This window comes from Artibeus jamaicensis, unplaced genomic scaffold, assembly GCF_021234435.1.
Source record: "Artibeus jamaicensis isolate MK-2021 breed Jamaican fruit bat unplaced genomic scaffold, CSHL_Jam_final contig_384, whole genome shotgun sequence".
Lineage (NCBI taxonomy): Eukaryota > Metazoa > Chordata > Mammalia > Chiroptera > Phyllostomidae > Artibeus > Artibeus jamaicensis.
Window position 1 is genome coordinate 13,133,855 of NW_026521810.1, and position 16,594 is coordinate 13,150,448.

Consider the following 16,594-nt stretch of genomic DNA (forward strand, 5'->3'; position numbering starts at 1 on the left):
TGGTGGCAGGATGGGTATTAGGGAAAGTCAGACCTGGCGTCGGTCAGAGGATACTAGAATCAGGAACTGATTCTAGTATCTACTGGCCGTATGACCTCAAGTAGGTATTTAACCTCTCTGAGCCTTGGTTTTCTTATGTGAAAATGGAAATAGCAATACCTAGACCTTGATAATGGCTACTACTTTTTAATGAAACATACTTACTATTTTTAAAATTCAAACAAGAAGAAAATCACAAAGAGTTTTAAAATCCTGCTACTCTTGCCTCTGCCAGTGTGGCTGAGTTGGTTGTTCATCATCCCACAAACAGAAGGGTCACGGGTTCGATTCCTAGTCAGAGCACATGCCTAGGTTGTGGGTATAGTCCCTGGTGAGGGTGTGTACAAAGGCAACCAATCGATGTTTGTCACATTAATGTTTTGCTCCCACTCTCCCTCCCTTCTCGCTCTACCCCAGGTGAGAACAAAATACTTATTTATTTATTTGTTTATTTATTTATTTATTTATTTATTTATTCCCACCACTCCTGAAGTTAAATGAGATTACAAGTAAAATAGCTCAGAGCCTGGCACAGGGTGAGTGCGCAGGAGAGGTCAGCCTGCCCCCCCCCCATTCATCTGTCACACAGGGATGCTGGGCCACGTGATCACTGAGCTTCTGCTCTGCTCCAGCCCCCACTGTATCTCAAGCAGCCATCAGAGAGGAAAACATACCTCTAGGCTGGAAGAGAATCCCCACAGGGGAAAAAGGGTGCTTCTTCACCAGAAATATATCCCTTTCCTTATTGCCCACATGAGAAAGAAAATCCAAAAGACATGAAGTCCTAAACCACGTTTTGGATTCCAAGAGAAAAAGTGCTTCCCCCAGACAGCACAGCCAGCTGATCTTCAGCAAGTCTCTCTTCTCCTACTCTCATTTTGCCGGTCCCCACAAGAGTCCCATCTACACAACACTTTGCAAAGATGTTTTTAACAATTTTTTGGTTAAACCTTCACAACAACCCTTTAGAATAGTGATGATCAGTATCCTCACAGGGATGTTATTCTCATAGGGCTGCTAGTAATATTCTCAATGTTAAAAAGTTTACTGCCTATGTTTTCTTTCAGAAATTTTATGTTTCCAGATCTTACACTTAAGTCTTTTATTCATTTTGAGTTTATTCTTGTATATGGTATAAGAAAGTGGTATACTTTTATTTTTTTCACATGTATCTGACCAGTTTTTTTCAACTTACTGGAAACTCTATCATTTCACCATTGTATATTTTTGGCTTATTTTTTATCATTATGCCTTGTAGTATAGTTTCAAATCAGGAAGCATGATATTTCCAATTTTGGAGTTTTTTTCCTCAAGACTGTTTTGATTATTCAGGGTCTTTTGTGGTTCTGTATAAATTTAATGTTATTTGTTCTAGTTCTGAAAACTTAGCCTATTTATTTTTAAACTCCCTGCCCTGGCTGGAGTGGCTCAGTGAACTGAGTGCCAGCCTGAGAACCTAAGGGTCACCAGTTCAATTCCCAGTCAGGGCACATGTCTGGGTTACTGTCCAGGTCAGGTCCCCAGTAGGGGACGCACAAGAGGCAGCCACACATTGATGTTTCTCTCCCTTTCTTTCTCCCTCCTTCCCCTCTGTCTAAAATAAATTAAAAAAATATTTTTAAAATCTATTTTATTAAAATAGCAATTCTTAAGATTTTCTCTGCCACAACTCATGACTAGTTTCATACAATGCACTCAAACCTGTATTCATTTCCCACACTCTAGCTGCAACCAAACCCCAATTCTCACACTTAACCATATCTTCAGATGCAGCTGAGTGAGGATGACAATGTTATGGGGACAAGCTGACATTTTATCTAATCTATGCTCAGAAGACAAGATGACATTTTATCTAAATCTATGCTCAAAAGAAGTTATTCCCAAACTTCTGCACTTCAGGATTATTCAGTAAAATTCAGCAATACAGTTCATAACAGGTCATGTGACATATCAGCATGTCTTACGTTCACAGCTACAAGTGCCAAATTAAGGGCATAGTTCTAAATCCGTTGTGGCTATCTTCACTATTAGGCATAAACATTTAATGCTATAACACGAATACTTTAACAGTTATTCATTCATTGTCTGAACTAACTGTTCAGGAATTTCTCTAATCCTTTATTAAATTATTTCCATTTGCAGCATCATTTGTCCCTACCACCCAGCCACCAGCTGTTTCCAGATTAATGGCCACACCAGTGTTTGTGCATATGCCGTGGCTAATCCCACTGTCCCCGCAGGCCCACATAGAGTTACACTGGCTGAAAGCCCAGCTGTCTTCACTGGCCCTGATGAAGCTCATAACTGTTTGATTTTTCAGAAAAAGCCTGCTAACAGTACTCTGTTTTAAAGTACTCCCCTTTCTCTCATGTTCTCATCTTTGTTTTTCTCTACAAATGTACACATTTACATAATCTCCTGGGCACTTTCAACTCCTTAAACAGTATCATTCGGTAGCTGGTTAATTTTTATCTAAAGAATCGTTTAAAAAATTCACCGTTCTTGCTCCTTCTTTGCTTTTTTGGGGGGTGGAGGGTAACATCTTTTGTGATGAATTAGATTAACAGGAAATCAATATTATTGGCTGTGGTAGGCTGAATAGCCCTTCCCAAAATGTCTGGGTCCTAATCCCCGGAAACTGTGATTGTTACCTTATCTGGAAAAAGGAACTTCAAGGATGTGATTAAGATTAATATCCTGGAGATGAGGAGATAATCTTGACTCATTGGAAGGGCCTAATGTAAGAAGAGGCCAAGAGCTCAGAGGGGAAGAAGCCAGCTGATTTTGAAGATAGAGCCCAGGAACGCAGGTCCAATTCTGCACCCACTTCCAATGTGTATGGGTGTGGTCTCTTACACTATCCAACCAATTCTCTGACACCAGCTGGGCATTTCACGGTCCAACTCAGTTCTTTTGCCATCTACCCGAAGATGGCATCAATTCCCACAGATTAAGGTCTTAGTCCTGTAAGTCTATCCTCCTAAATTCCCCAACTTCAACACGTGATTATATGTACATATGTATATCTTATATAAATCACAATATCACAGCAGGCAGCCTATAGAAGCTAGAAAAGTCAGGGAAACCTAGCCTTATGGACCCATTTTAGTTCTCTGACCTCCAAAAGTCTAAGGTTGTGGGAGCAACTTTCCTCACAAGCCCCTCCATGTGCCACAGTTGGGAGTAAACATGACAGAGACATGATATGATCTGCTTGGGGAGGAGAAGTGGCCAGTTTTCCAGAGGAAAAAGGCTTTGAGCAGTGGCCAGTTTCTCAGAGGAAAAAGGGGTTGAGCCCCTTCCTCCAAAGGCTTTTATTGGGTTGTAATACACAGGAATACAGGGTGGCAAGGATCAAACAGTAGATAACATTTCAATGAAATCTGAGGGCTTAGTGTGAGTCAGTGTCTGTCAGGAAAGGGGGTTGCAGAACTTTGGGGAGACATACTCATTTCTTCTTGGACCCTTATCATGTGAATGAAAGCACTCTTAGCAGAGCAGATTTCACAGGTTTATCAGGAAGTCTTTGTGATGCCAGATTATTCCCCAGGACACGCTCTAGCAAGGCAAGGAGATGCACCTCTCCCCATCAGGTATTCAGGCTTAAGGGGATTAGAGCCAGGAAATGCTTCTCCGAGAGTACATGGGGACTTGAGCTTTGGGGTGGGGGGCCGTGAGAGTCCATTGCTCTTTGTTGTAGCAACCCCCAGTCCTTCCATAAAGGTCTCCCAAGAGATCGTGTCTGGCCTAGGTTGCCCCCCACTGTGAGGGATCTTACCCGTCATGGACTTCCAACCATGCTTTGGGGACAGGGAGAGGAAACTGAGGCAGCATTTGCTACCAGAATCAAGCTTTGTCTCCTGCGGCTAGCATTCCAGAGGTCCTTAGCCACAGTGGGTAGAGTTATAATTCCTAAAACCAGGCAGAGAGGTCCACAACATAAGGTAATAAAATTTGTTGTTCAAGCCACTAAAATTTGTGGTAATTTTTAAAGCAGCAGCAGGAAACGAATACATTGGTTTGTTATTATAAGCACATTTTTTGCTATGTAATCACATGTATATTCCTGTTTTTTACCTGTAAGCTTCTGGATCTAACCATTCTCAGTCCCCAGAACCAGATTTTGATTATTCTGAAATTGATGGAGAGGTGCTCTTTCTTTTATTAAGATTAAATATTAATTGGACTGACAAGAACAAAAGAAATATAAGTACCTCTGGGTCTACTTGTGAGTGCTGAGTAGTGAGAGATGATGCCTGAACAAGATCCCAGAAGGCTCAGTTCTACCTTATGACTTACCCCTTTGTGACCTGGGGAAGGCCCTTCGCCTCACTAAGCCTCAGTTTCCCCATCTGTAAAAAAAGATTGAATAAACTCAATGGGTCCCAACCTTCTTTTGGGTTGAAAATGGTTTTGAAAGTGATGAAAATACCCTGGCCAGTGTGCCTCAGTTGCTTGGAACATCATCCCATGGTCCAAATGGTTATGGCTTTGATTCCCAGTCAAAGCATATACACAGGTCACAGGTTTGATCCCTGTGCTAATAGGAGAAGGCAACCAGTTGACGTTTCTCTCTCACATCAATGTCCTCCCTGCCTCCCCATGCCCTTTCCTCTCTCTTTGAAAGCAATAAAAAAATGTCCTCAGGTGAGGATAAAATAAAATAAAAAATGAACATGGTGAAAGCTATGGACTTTTTCCACAAAAATAAAAAGCATGCATGCATATCTATATAAAACTTTGATCTTCCAGTTATAAGTAAACGAACTGGCGACCTTTCAGTTTGTGGGCCGACACTCAATCCACTGAGCCACACCAGCCAGGGCTCCAGGGACTACTTAATTCTTAAATCATTTGAACTGTAACTAGCATTTCCCTCCACCCTCCCACCCCATTTTCACCTGAAATATGACACTGTAACTTATGCTTAAAAATGCCCGGTTCTCACTGACCCTTTTGTCAATTAAAAAAATGGAGGGTAACCCTCTCTTAAAAATGACAGTCATTATTTGTAGATGGCTATTAGGAACAGTCTCTGATGTTACTGGAAAACGAGCTGCAAATTCCTGCACCTGGTCAGTGAATCTATTCCAGTTTGGCCATATATCTATTGGTTGTAGGTATTGTTTGAAAAGAATGACAATAATGGTGATGATGGTGGTGCCATTTTATTAATATTGTAAAAAATGTACTCCCTCGGTCTTTGTCTGTGGGTCAACTGAGTTAACCAACTAATTGATTTTACAGTTTGGGAAAGATGGAAGGAAGTTCTACTTCAGAAGGCTACGAGAGTTCTTCCAAAACCAAGAAAAGAAAAGATAAAGATTTAATCTCCTTGCTGAAGTCCTTCAACTCTTTAGACTAAAACCGTTTATCTTCTCATTCCATTTTACATAAGATGAACTAAATAAGCCTGGCCAGCAATAACATGTGTAAAAAATAATATAAACAGAGCCACTCTGAAACGGAGTTGGAGCTGCCTTCCGAGAGAAACTGCCTTGCACGCCTTGAACCTTCGGAGACAGGGTGAAATAACATTCACACCAGGCATATCCCAAAGAACTGTTTGCAAAGATGAGAAGAAAGCAGAGATGACTACCAAAATGAACATTAAAAACATTCTTTAGAATTAGTGTCACTATGTTAGCTTATCTGCACCAATAGAAATGACCTCCTTCTATTGCAGTAACTGTCCCCTTCCCTTTGTCACAGATACCCATTGCTTTGTCCACTAATCGGAATACTGTTTGGGCCTTTGCATGAATCAGTGTGTCCCAAATAGTATTCTTTTCTTTTCTTCTCCCTCTCCTTCTTCTTCTTCTTCTATCACAAATAAATGTTGCCTCTCACTTCGGCCTTTTATTTTCAGGTTAACATGTGGACTAGAGCATGCTCTTTTATGGAATGACTTTTGTGGGTGACTCAGTCCTGCCTCCTCTGCCAGGCTTTCATCTACAGGGGCAGAGTCTCACCTGGAGCCTAACATGAATGGGAGAACGGGATAGACAGATATTTAAATCATTTTAAAGACCATTTACCCCAATCATTCTAATTTTTACTACTCTTATAATAACAATATGTTATGTAGCAGTTTATCTGTAATGTACACTAAGGTTGTTTTGTAGTTATTACTTCAAATTAATGATAAGTCATTTATAATAACAACAACATAAATGTCCAGTCACAAAGGAAAGGTAAGATAGGATGTAGCCATTAAATATTATATTTATGAGGAGTGTATATTAATACAAAAGATCATTAAATTATTATGTGAGAAAAAACCAATATTTTGTGAAGATTCCAGCTGTGAAGTAGAAACAAATGAAACCTCTGTTTTAAAACAAGCTGAAAGGAAATGGACAATGTTGGGAGTGGTTATCTTCAGGTGAAGGTACCTGTTTTCTTCCTAAGTTTTACTTTTACTCAACTCCAAACATTCTTAAAAGGGAAACTGATTGGCTCTATTTCCTTTGGGAAATTAGAGACACCAATGAAGGTGTTCTATACAAGGCAAAATGGCAGCACCAAGATTATTGTTCAGAGTTTTTGTGTTTCTAGATTTTTACATCTCAATTCTGAATCCAACTCACTCCTTAACTGCACTTACCTCCACCCCAACACACACACACACACATCAGTGAAGTAGGACGAGCTTTCTCTGAAGAGCTGTTACTGTCAACTAAGCCTCATGTTCTTCAAATGGTAATCAGCCACATGCCCCACTCACTGCCTTTTCCCTGAAAGTCTTGGTAGGTGGGAAGAAAGGAGAATTTCTTCATAATCAAATTATCTCTTAAAGCAGTGCCCATTCTCAGATGATCACTGCAGTGAACCAACCACAAAGCCCAGATTATCAGGCACCATCATGACTCAAACCACATAAAAATTAGGGCCAAAGTCAATTTTGGGCTCAGAGCATTTTCTCATGTTTAATTGCAGGGTAGGTTTTTTTTTTTTAAATAAAGATTTAGTAGAACTTTAAAAGCGAGGTGTCTGTCACCTGACTAACTCAGTCAGTAGAGCATGAGAGTCTCAGGAGTATGGTAGTCAAGTACAGACACGGTGGTGGGGAAATGGAAATGCAAATTTAATACTGCCGCTTTGAAGGCTCTATTAAACCTGAAAACAGCACGCCCCATGGAGCAGCGATTCCTCTTCTCGCCATATATCCTGAGAGTTGTCACATGTGTACAAGTACACAGTCAAGGATTTTAATTATAAAAAGGTTAGTTTTTATGAGTAATTGGAAAGCATAAATGTCTCTCAACAGGGAAATGGATACAGTTTATAGGGTGGAATTTCTACAGCAGTTAAAATTGGTGAGCCAGATAGCATATGAGTCAACGTAAATATATCAACATGTGAATAAAAGAAATAGATCATTGAGGTTTTAAAAGAAATATCTATAAACGTATAGTTCCCATAAGAATAAATATCAAAAACATGTTTAGTGAAGAGGGCAAGCTTTAGAATGACATCTGAAGAATTATGCCATTTCCGTAAAAATTAAAATAATAATAATAATAATAATAATAATAATAATAATAGCATCCCTGATCGGGTAGCTCAGTTGGGTGGAGCATCATTCCGTACACCAAAACACTGCAGTTCAATCTCTGCTCAGGGCACATACAAAAGACAACCAACCAATCAATGTTTCTCTCTCACATCCATGTTTCTCTTTCTCTCTCTCTCTCTCTCTCTTGCCACCCCACTCTTAAAATCAATAAACATATTATCGGGTGAGAATTAAAAATTAATTAATTAATTAATTAATTAATCAACAAACTATAGCTGTACATTCTGATAAGTGCAGATATATGTATGTAATAGTACAAGAACATTCTAAAAGGTAACACGGCAAAATGATAACAGGGATTAACTCTGGGGAAAGATAGAGGGCACTGGGAATAGGGTGGAAAAGGTAAAAAGGGACTTCCGCCAAGATGGAGGCATAGGTGGAGGAAGCACATCGCCTCTGTACACAACCAAATCTAAGACAACTATTATTAGCAACAGTCACAACACAAGCCAACACAGAAAATCGAACAATACTGAGTCCAAAGGACAACTAGATACTTCAGCCTGACCGGTAAGAGGAGCAAGACCAGCAGCAGAGCAGGGTAGCACAGGAAAACTCATCAGGCGGTCAGGCGTGCGGAATCCGGTGCAGCGCTGGCAACCGTGGGCGAATCAGCAAGCATGCTGCCGGAAAAGCGCACAGCAGGTCGGACCGTGGTCGCGCATTACGTGTGGAGAGACCAGTGAGAAGGGAAGCCGGGGCAGCAGGCTCGCACAATTCAACGGATAAACAAGCCCCCAGCGCAGGGCTAGCGGAGAGGACCGCCATTCTCCCTCTCTGACCACGCCTCCACACACAGCGTCACAAACCAGCGACCTGGGCTCCCAGTCCAAGGCTTCGCTCCCTCAACTTAACAGCACAAACAGACCAAAAAATGGCTCTAGGACAGACTCAGAGCCCCAGAGCCGATAGACCTAAGTGATGAAGAAATAGCCAGCTTTCAGATGCACAGTTCAAAACACTGGTGATCAGGATTCTCACAGAACTGTTGTCACAAATTAGAGAAACATATGGAAGCGAAACTAATTGAAATAAATGGTGATGCACAGGAAGCCAACAGTAATGGAAAGAAAACTGGGACTCAAATCAAGGGAGTGGACCAGAAGGAAGAAAAAAATGACCAAACAGAAAGGAGTGAAGAAACAAGAATTCAGAAGAAATGAGGAGAAGCTTAGGAACCTCCAGGACATCTTTAAACGCTCCAACATCCGAATTATAGGGGTACCAGAAGGGGGAAAGGCACAGCCACAACTGGAACACTTATTTGAACAAATAATAAAGGAGAATTTCCCCAATCTGGCAAAGGAAATAGACTTCCAGGAAATCCAGGAAGCTCAGAGAGTCCCAAAGAAGTTGGACCCAAGAAGGAACACACCAAGGCACATATAATTATATTAGCCAAGAATAAAATGAAAGAAAGAATTCTAGAAGCAGCAAGAGCTAAGGGGACAGTCACCTACAAAGGAGTGCCCATCAGACTGTCAACAGATTTCTCAAAAGAGACCTTACAGGCAAGAAGGGGCTGGAAAGAGGTATTCCTAGTCATGAAATCCAAAGAACTACAACCAAGATTGCTCTATCCAGCAAAGCTTTCATTTAGAATGGAAGGGCAGATAAAGTGTTTCTCAGATAAGATCAAATTCAAGGAGTTCATCATCACCAAGCCCTTATTATATGAAATGTTAAAGGGACTTATCAAAGAAAAAGAAGTTAAAAAAAAACATGAACAGCGAAAGGACAGCAAACTCACAGTTATTAACAACCACACCTAAAACGAAAGCAAACTAAAAGGACAGCTAGATCAGGAGTGGAAACATAGAAATGAAGATCTCAAGGAGGGTTAGCAACAGGGGAGTGGGAGAAAGAGAAGGGGGGAGAAGGTACAGAAAATAAGTAGCAAAGACAGTAGATAGAAAATAGATGGGGGGGCAAGAATAGTATGGGAAATACAGAATCTAAAGAACTTGAGACACATGGTCATAAACTAAAGGCGGGTATTGGTGGGGATGGGGGGTAGGGTGGAGGGGAATGAAGGGGGGAATAGAACAACTGTAACAGCATAATCAATAAAAAAATTAATTTAAAAAAAAGGTAAAAAGGGATTCCAGCTTGTTAGTGATATTCTAATTTTTCAAAGGTAATGCCTTCCAGTGTCACTTGTGTGTTTTCAGCTTCTTTCCAAAGTTTTCATTGACTAGGGCCCTTCTGTAAGAGAGCATTTCCTACAGCACCACACCCACTTTCCTAATCCTTTCCCTCCACCCTCGAACACCCAGCACACCCCTCAACCAAGTTCACTGCTGTTGTGAGAAAGTGCCACAAAGCCATTGCTCACTTTCACAACCTGCCTAGGGCCCAGAGCAAATCACACTGGCAATGAATGAGTCTTTGCAGAAAAATTTATGTCAGAAAACAGGTGGTAGAAATGTCATTTTCTTCAAAATGACCCCATGAATTTTATCCCTTTCCTGATGATTTTTAAGAGCAAAGTTTTTTGGAGTTTGGCACCAGACAAACCAACTGGAGAAAATAAGGCAACTCCCCACATTTCATACCTGTCGAAAACCACTGCAGAATAAGCCCTCTCAGCAAAGATGACATCCGAGGCCCAGAACTCCTTAGTGGCCTTCAGACCCCTGCCTTTGCCTTCAGCAGTGAAGACCTCCACGTTCTCCATTTTCCCTATTGTCATCTCACAGTCTTTCAGGCAGCACCGCAGTTTTTCAACGCAGAGCCAAGGCTCTTGTCGTTGCTGCTATTTTAGCACCTTCAGCATCCCAAAGAGCAAGCCTATAAATGGACAAGCCACCTCCCCCTTCCCCACCCCCTCTGGTCACTGGGCTCTCACCTCCCCCTCTGCCACTTTTCCTGGAGGCAGGGATGGGGCACACAAGAGGACAGTGATGTGGGAAGAGTCCCATTCATCAGCCAGCAAAGCTGACAGAGCCGAGAATGACCATGGGCTGGCATGGCTCTGGGACTGAGTATGAAAACTTAAAAAGTTCCTTTGCAAGAAAAGGCTCAGTCTTGGACAGCAGTCATGTTCGGCTTTAGTTGGAATAGGGAGCACTTGTTCAGTAAGGTATTTTTAGCATCCAGATGCCTCTGTCAATCCAAAGTGGACAGCTGAAATGGTCCAGAAGGAGAGGTGACGCCTGCTGCTCTGGGACCCTTCATCCGTCAGGCTTACACTTCTTCAAGTGATGTGGCCCCTTATCCTCCCATGCCCTCCCCCACAGTAGACTTTTCAGAAAGCAAAAGGTGGATGGCAGACACTGAGCCACCCATTCAACATTCACCTAACAGTACTGTTTAGGCTCCCACAGTACCCCTGCAGGGCATAGAAGTCTGGGAATTCCCTCATAATGCAGGTGTGCGGGGTGCAGGCTATCTGAGAGGAGGCAAGTCTTAAAAACAAAAACTCTTATTTCTATCTTGCTATCAAATCGTTAACATATGCTTACTGCTAGGAAAATAGCCATGTGCTCTGTGCTTCTTACCCAGCAGTGAAGACACTGAAGAGACAATTCTGAAATCTGCAGCGAACTAAATACCAACTCCCACTTGGGTTGAAAAGAAAGACGCTTACAGATCTAGAGCCATGGCTTATCTTCCATGTAGTATTTTTAGTTTCTGGGATGCATCTATTTCTGGGAGCCCTGTCTCCGTCTGGACCGCTGTGAGTGTGGTCATTCTCCAGCACTAGCTTCTGGGTCAGATCCACACTTGAATTCTGAACTTACTACTACGACTTTGAGATAGAAACTGTGACACAAGAATAATAGTTTCTCTCCCTGGATTGCCATGAGTGTTGAAGGTGGATAACAGACATAGCACAGCACGTGGTACTTAATCAAGAACTCACTAAATGATATTTCATTTTTTTCTGTCACATTATCTTCCCAAAACTATCAAGATGTACTAAAAATTCTAATGTGTCTTCAACCAAAGTGCATCTCCCGAAACTTCTTTGACTCTTGCAAGCAGATCAAAAATCCTTTGACAGACCACATATCCTGATCTATAGGTAAGAACACATAGCCCCTGGAGTCAGAGAATATCTCAGTGAGTTCTGATGTATCCAGAAGAGAAAAACAGCTTAAGACATTTAAAGTTGGGTGCCCCGAAAAGTAAAACACAAATGCTTCCGAGGAAAAAAAGGTTAAAAAGGAGTTCTTCAATTCAGGTTAGCTTTAAATGAATGCCTGTACCCACATTAGCTGGCAACTCAGGGCACTGCAAAAACCGGAGCCTTCCCTCAGCCTGCCAGGATTCAGTTGTTCTCCAGAACAAGTTAGACCCAAGCCAAGGTCAAGGACATACCCAGCTTTAGTTATATCCGTGAATCTCAACCTTATGAGAACACATTATATTATTAAAGTGTGGTAGACAGGATAACGACCCCCCCCCCCGAAGATGTATAGGTCCAGATCCCCTGATCTGTGAATAATCTACCATACAAAGCAAAAAGGGCTTTGCAAATGTGGTTAAGTTATAAATATTAAGAGAGGTAGGTTATCTGGGATTATCTAAGTGGGCCCTGGAATCACAAGAATCTGTGTGAGAGGAAGGCAGGGATGTGGGAGTCAGAGAAGGAGAGGTAGCAGTGAAAGCCAGAGTGTCAAAGGAAGAGCCATTTGAAGATGCTGTATTGCTGGCTTTGAAGATGGAGGAAGCCATCAATTGTAAGATAATGAATTTGTGTTATTTTAAGCCACTAAGTTTGTGGTAATGTGTAACAGCAGCAGCAGGAAATTAATACATAAAATATCATATGCATCTCTCATTGTAGTAGATATTATACAGCATTTCATTTGCTACTCCCAAATGAAATTTATACATAATTTACTAACTCATACCTGAAAAACATAAATTACTAACTCAAATGGTCTGAATGTTTGGGACCCCTGAATTCATATGTTGAAATCCTTACCCCCTAAGATTAGTAGGTGAGGCCTTTGGGAACCCTTGTGAAAGGGATTAGTGCCTCATAAAAGATGCTCCAAAGAAACTAGCTCTCTTTCACCAAAGTGGCCTTCACCAGACCATGCTGGCACCCTGATCTAGGACATCTGGCTTCCGGAACTATGAGAAATAAATGACTGTTGTTTATAAGCCGCCCATCTGTGGTATTTTGTTATTGCCACCCAAATGGACTAAAACATTAACCTAACATAATAAGGAAGAAACATAATGGAATTTACCCTATAATAAAATAATATACATTTATTATAAGTTAAATATGCTTGGGTACTACACTAGAAAACGTCATAAAGTGAGATGTTTGCTCCTAAGTAGAATCACTGTGACAGTTGTATGTGTGGTGATTTTCTGAATAGTGAATGACTCTTAGTCAAGTTCTGAACAAAAAAATTATATAATCGTCCTGCAGTTAACAAGACAGTGCATTCCTAGAAAATTTGGTGTATTTTAAAACTTTACAAAAGCTACTTTATAATTAAATATAAAATAAAATACTAGAATCAGAGCATTATAAACAGGGTTTTCACCTATCTGAAATGAGCACCTGGATCTTTAGGGTTGTGCAGAATGGGCAAAGCTTTTTACTACATCAGAGCATCTCTTGCTTCCCAAGACATCTAGTGTCTTTGCCCAAGACCAAGATAAAGTGTGTCGGCACCAGACATCAGGATGTTGGCTGGTAATAAGGAAGGGGACACAGGGTCCTTCTATGTTGCATATCAACACAAATCCTATGGAAGTTTTTTTTGTTCATTTTCCCTCTTCGTCCCTCTGCTCCAGTCCCTGCACACCCCCCCCCCACTGGAATCCAAACCTTTCTTCAAGGCCCTGGCCCTCCCCACAACCCTCCAGTTGCACCTCACAATGATTGTCACAAACAAAAGTTTCCCTCACATTTTTCAATAGTAACATCATTTGTAGCCTTTTCTTTTACTTATTTTATTTTATTTTATTGATTTTAGAGAAGGAAAGAGGAAGGGAGAGAGAGGAAAAGGTAAATTTGTTGTTCCACATATTTATGCATTCACTGGTGAATTCTTATACATGCCTTGATCAAGAGTTGAACCTGCAACCTTGGCGTATCGGGTTGAAGTTCTAACCAACTGAACTACCTGGCCAGGGCTCCCCCTACCCCCATTTCTAAAATGCCCCCTAAGTGGTGCAACTTGCCTCCATTGAGAATTGCTGTCCTTGTTCAGCAGAAAAATCACATCTAGAGTTTTGAAAGAATTTCTTACTGCACTACTAAAGATGTTTAACCAGAGAAGATGCAGGAAAAATATGAGCGCTTTCTTCAATGTCATACTGAAGTGGGCAAGAAGTAGATTCAATTACATTTCCAGAGAGATGAAAATAGGTTGCCAGAATAGACGTGACCTTGGGATGTAGACTTGAGCTTCACAGACCTTCATAATATGTTTCTGTTGAGCCCTTTTTCTCTCCAGGAAGATGAGAACTTTTTCCATTGTTAATGATTTTAATAGCCATCCAGTCTCTTTCTTTTGTGTGTCTGGATCAAGAAGGGTAGTGAGAAAGGGAGAAAATAAGACAGCTCAAGCAAATGGACCTCTGGTCCAGGAAAGAGGGCTCACCTGGGAGATTTCAGACAACGGGAAGACAAGGATGACCACTATGGTTCTAACTACCTCTATTTCAGCCGGACTTCCCGACACCTCAGCCCACATACACATGCCAAGAACATTACTGTGGCTACTGAGTACTCCCACACCCCAAAGAAGGTATGAGGCAACTGCTGCAGGACATGCAAGGGTAACCCCAGGTCTCTAGTCATGCACCTCAAGGGTAAAAGGAAGTGACATGAAAAGGCCAAGAGTAGGGCTGTTTGGAGAGAGTCATCATCACAGGATCAGACATGGGCTTCAAGTATCCTCTCACAATAAGCTTCCAAATCTTTAACCATAACCTGTATTCATATTACTATTGTCCTGACCTGTGGAAAAAATAATATCAGAAGGCTTGAGAGAGTGATTGCATTCTCTTCAGTTGAATATGTTGTAATTCAAGGAATATGTACAAATAAGTGTGAAGGTAGAGACACAAATGAAGTCCACAATGAAGTGATTGTTTGTGATAAGTTTTGAATCACTGGGACCATCTGTGTGCCTATTAATGGGGTGGCAGCTGATCTCTCACACCGTGGGGAAAACTCTAGTCACCCGATATACTAAAGACCCACTGTGATTCCTACCCCTGCAGGCACCACCATCTAGTGACAAACCAAGGAAGCTGCAAGGTTTTAAATATTTCCTAAGGCCTGATTTAGTAAAAGAACTGCCTTTATCACTGGTTGTGACTACATTTGTACCTGGAGCAGGTACATTTAGGCCACAGGGCCCATGAACTAAGTTTGCTTTGTACCTCTTTAATGGTTTGGGGGAAAATCAAGAGATCATTTTGTGACACATGAAATTCAAAATTCAATGTCCATGAATAAAATTTCATTAGAGAACAGCCATACTCACTTGTTTACATAATTTCTATGACTTCTTTCATATTACAACAGCAGAGCTGAATATTTGCAACATAGACCATAAGGCCCACAAAGATGAAAATATTTACTATCTGGCCTTTTACAGAAAATATTGCCAAATGCTGCTTTATAATAATAACAGCTGAATGCCTGGCAGTGTTAAATAGGCTAGTGTAGGGGACTGGTTTGTCTGGGCCTGGCAAATGTGACTCAGCTCTGTATGGAAAACCTACAGAATCGAAGTGGTGGGCAGCAGCCAGACCTTCAAAACGAGTTTTCCCATGGGAATCAGGCCTAGAAAATGCATACAGATTGTTATGGCTTGCTCTTGCTAAAACTCCATCACCCTGGTCTAGAACAACAAATGTGTATTGTCTATCTTCAAGATAATTTCCAAAGCTTGTATGAGTTCTCCCAAGGGCAGAGCTAATGAGCTCATCACCATTCCCCTCTGCATGTTATTTTCATTTCCTTGATTGTACCTAGAATGCAGACAATAATATTCTATGTGATAGATAATAAATCTTTCTATGATGTAAGACCCCAGGAAAACAATAAAAGCCTGTCTAGGCAAGGGTCGAAGCGCTCCCCTCTTGAGGGAGTGGCCGAGGCACCATAGGCGCTCTCCCCTTGAGAGAGTAGCTGTGCCTGTTCCCTTTTTCCACACAGGGCTGTTGTCACCTGTGCATTGATTCTCATTGTCAACCACAACAGGCGGACTCTGCTGGACAGGGTCTGCAACAGGCTAGCAGTAGCTCACTGCTCAAGTGCATTCACTGGCTGATTCATCCATTCACTTCAAAATCACTGTGAGTGACAAGACCAAAGAAAAAGTACTGTGCATATCTAGCACTCACGTACCAGGATGACAGGAGCAGGTTCCCTCCTTAATGGCCCATTATATTTCTATAATTACATCACCGACAAAACTTTACACTCTCCCTGGTCTCTGCATTCTTACCAAAGTATTGTACTTACCTCCATATTTCTTCCTTTGGCTCCAAGAAATTCTTAGCTACCAACTGCTTTCCTCCCAAGAATTCCTAAATTCATTCATCCCCCACACAAATAGCAGCACATGCATTAAGGGCTCAGTGAGTGCCTTGATACAAAGATGAATAAAATGTACAGCCCCTGTCTTCAAGACACTGACCATTTAGAGAGGACTGTGGAAGAGCATAAAGATAACGTGAGATATCAAAGGCAAAGAGGAAAACATATCCAAGAAAGGCTTCAGAGAAGAAGGGGCCGGCAAAGACAAGAAGCGAGGGAGAGACCAGAACTGGAGGAGATTATTTCAGGCCCAAGTTACGGCAGCATGAGGAGAGATGTAGAGGTAAAGAAACAGAATGACATGTGCAGACAACTACAGCTTGTGACATATGGAGGGAGGGAGCTACAGAAGCACACTTGTTACACTTCTGTTTATCATTCTGAGACCAGACTATTGCCTTTTATATTCTAGTGTTTCATATGTATCTCAAAGCTATTCTAACAGC

At 41.4% G+C, this 16,594-nt stretch overlaps 1 protein-coding gene across 2 annotated transcripts in view; it reads right to left on the reverse strand.

Moving 5' to 3' along the window:
* Positions 1-10,367, reverse strand: part of SMYD1 (SET and MYND domain containing 1) — a 44,988-nt gene extending 34,621 nt beyond the window's left edge. For both annotated transcript variants that reach the window (XM_037125600.2, XM_053664505.1), the window contains exon 1: positions 10,177-10,367. In XM_037125600.2, the coding sequence (XP_036981495.2) occupies positions 10,177-10,313 (137 nt within the window). In that variant the 5' untranslated portion in view covers positions 10,314-10,367. The remainder of the gene's footprint in view (positions 1-10,176) is intronic.
* Between the last annotated feature and the right edge of the window lie 6,227 nt (positions 10,368-16,594).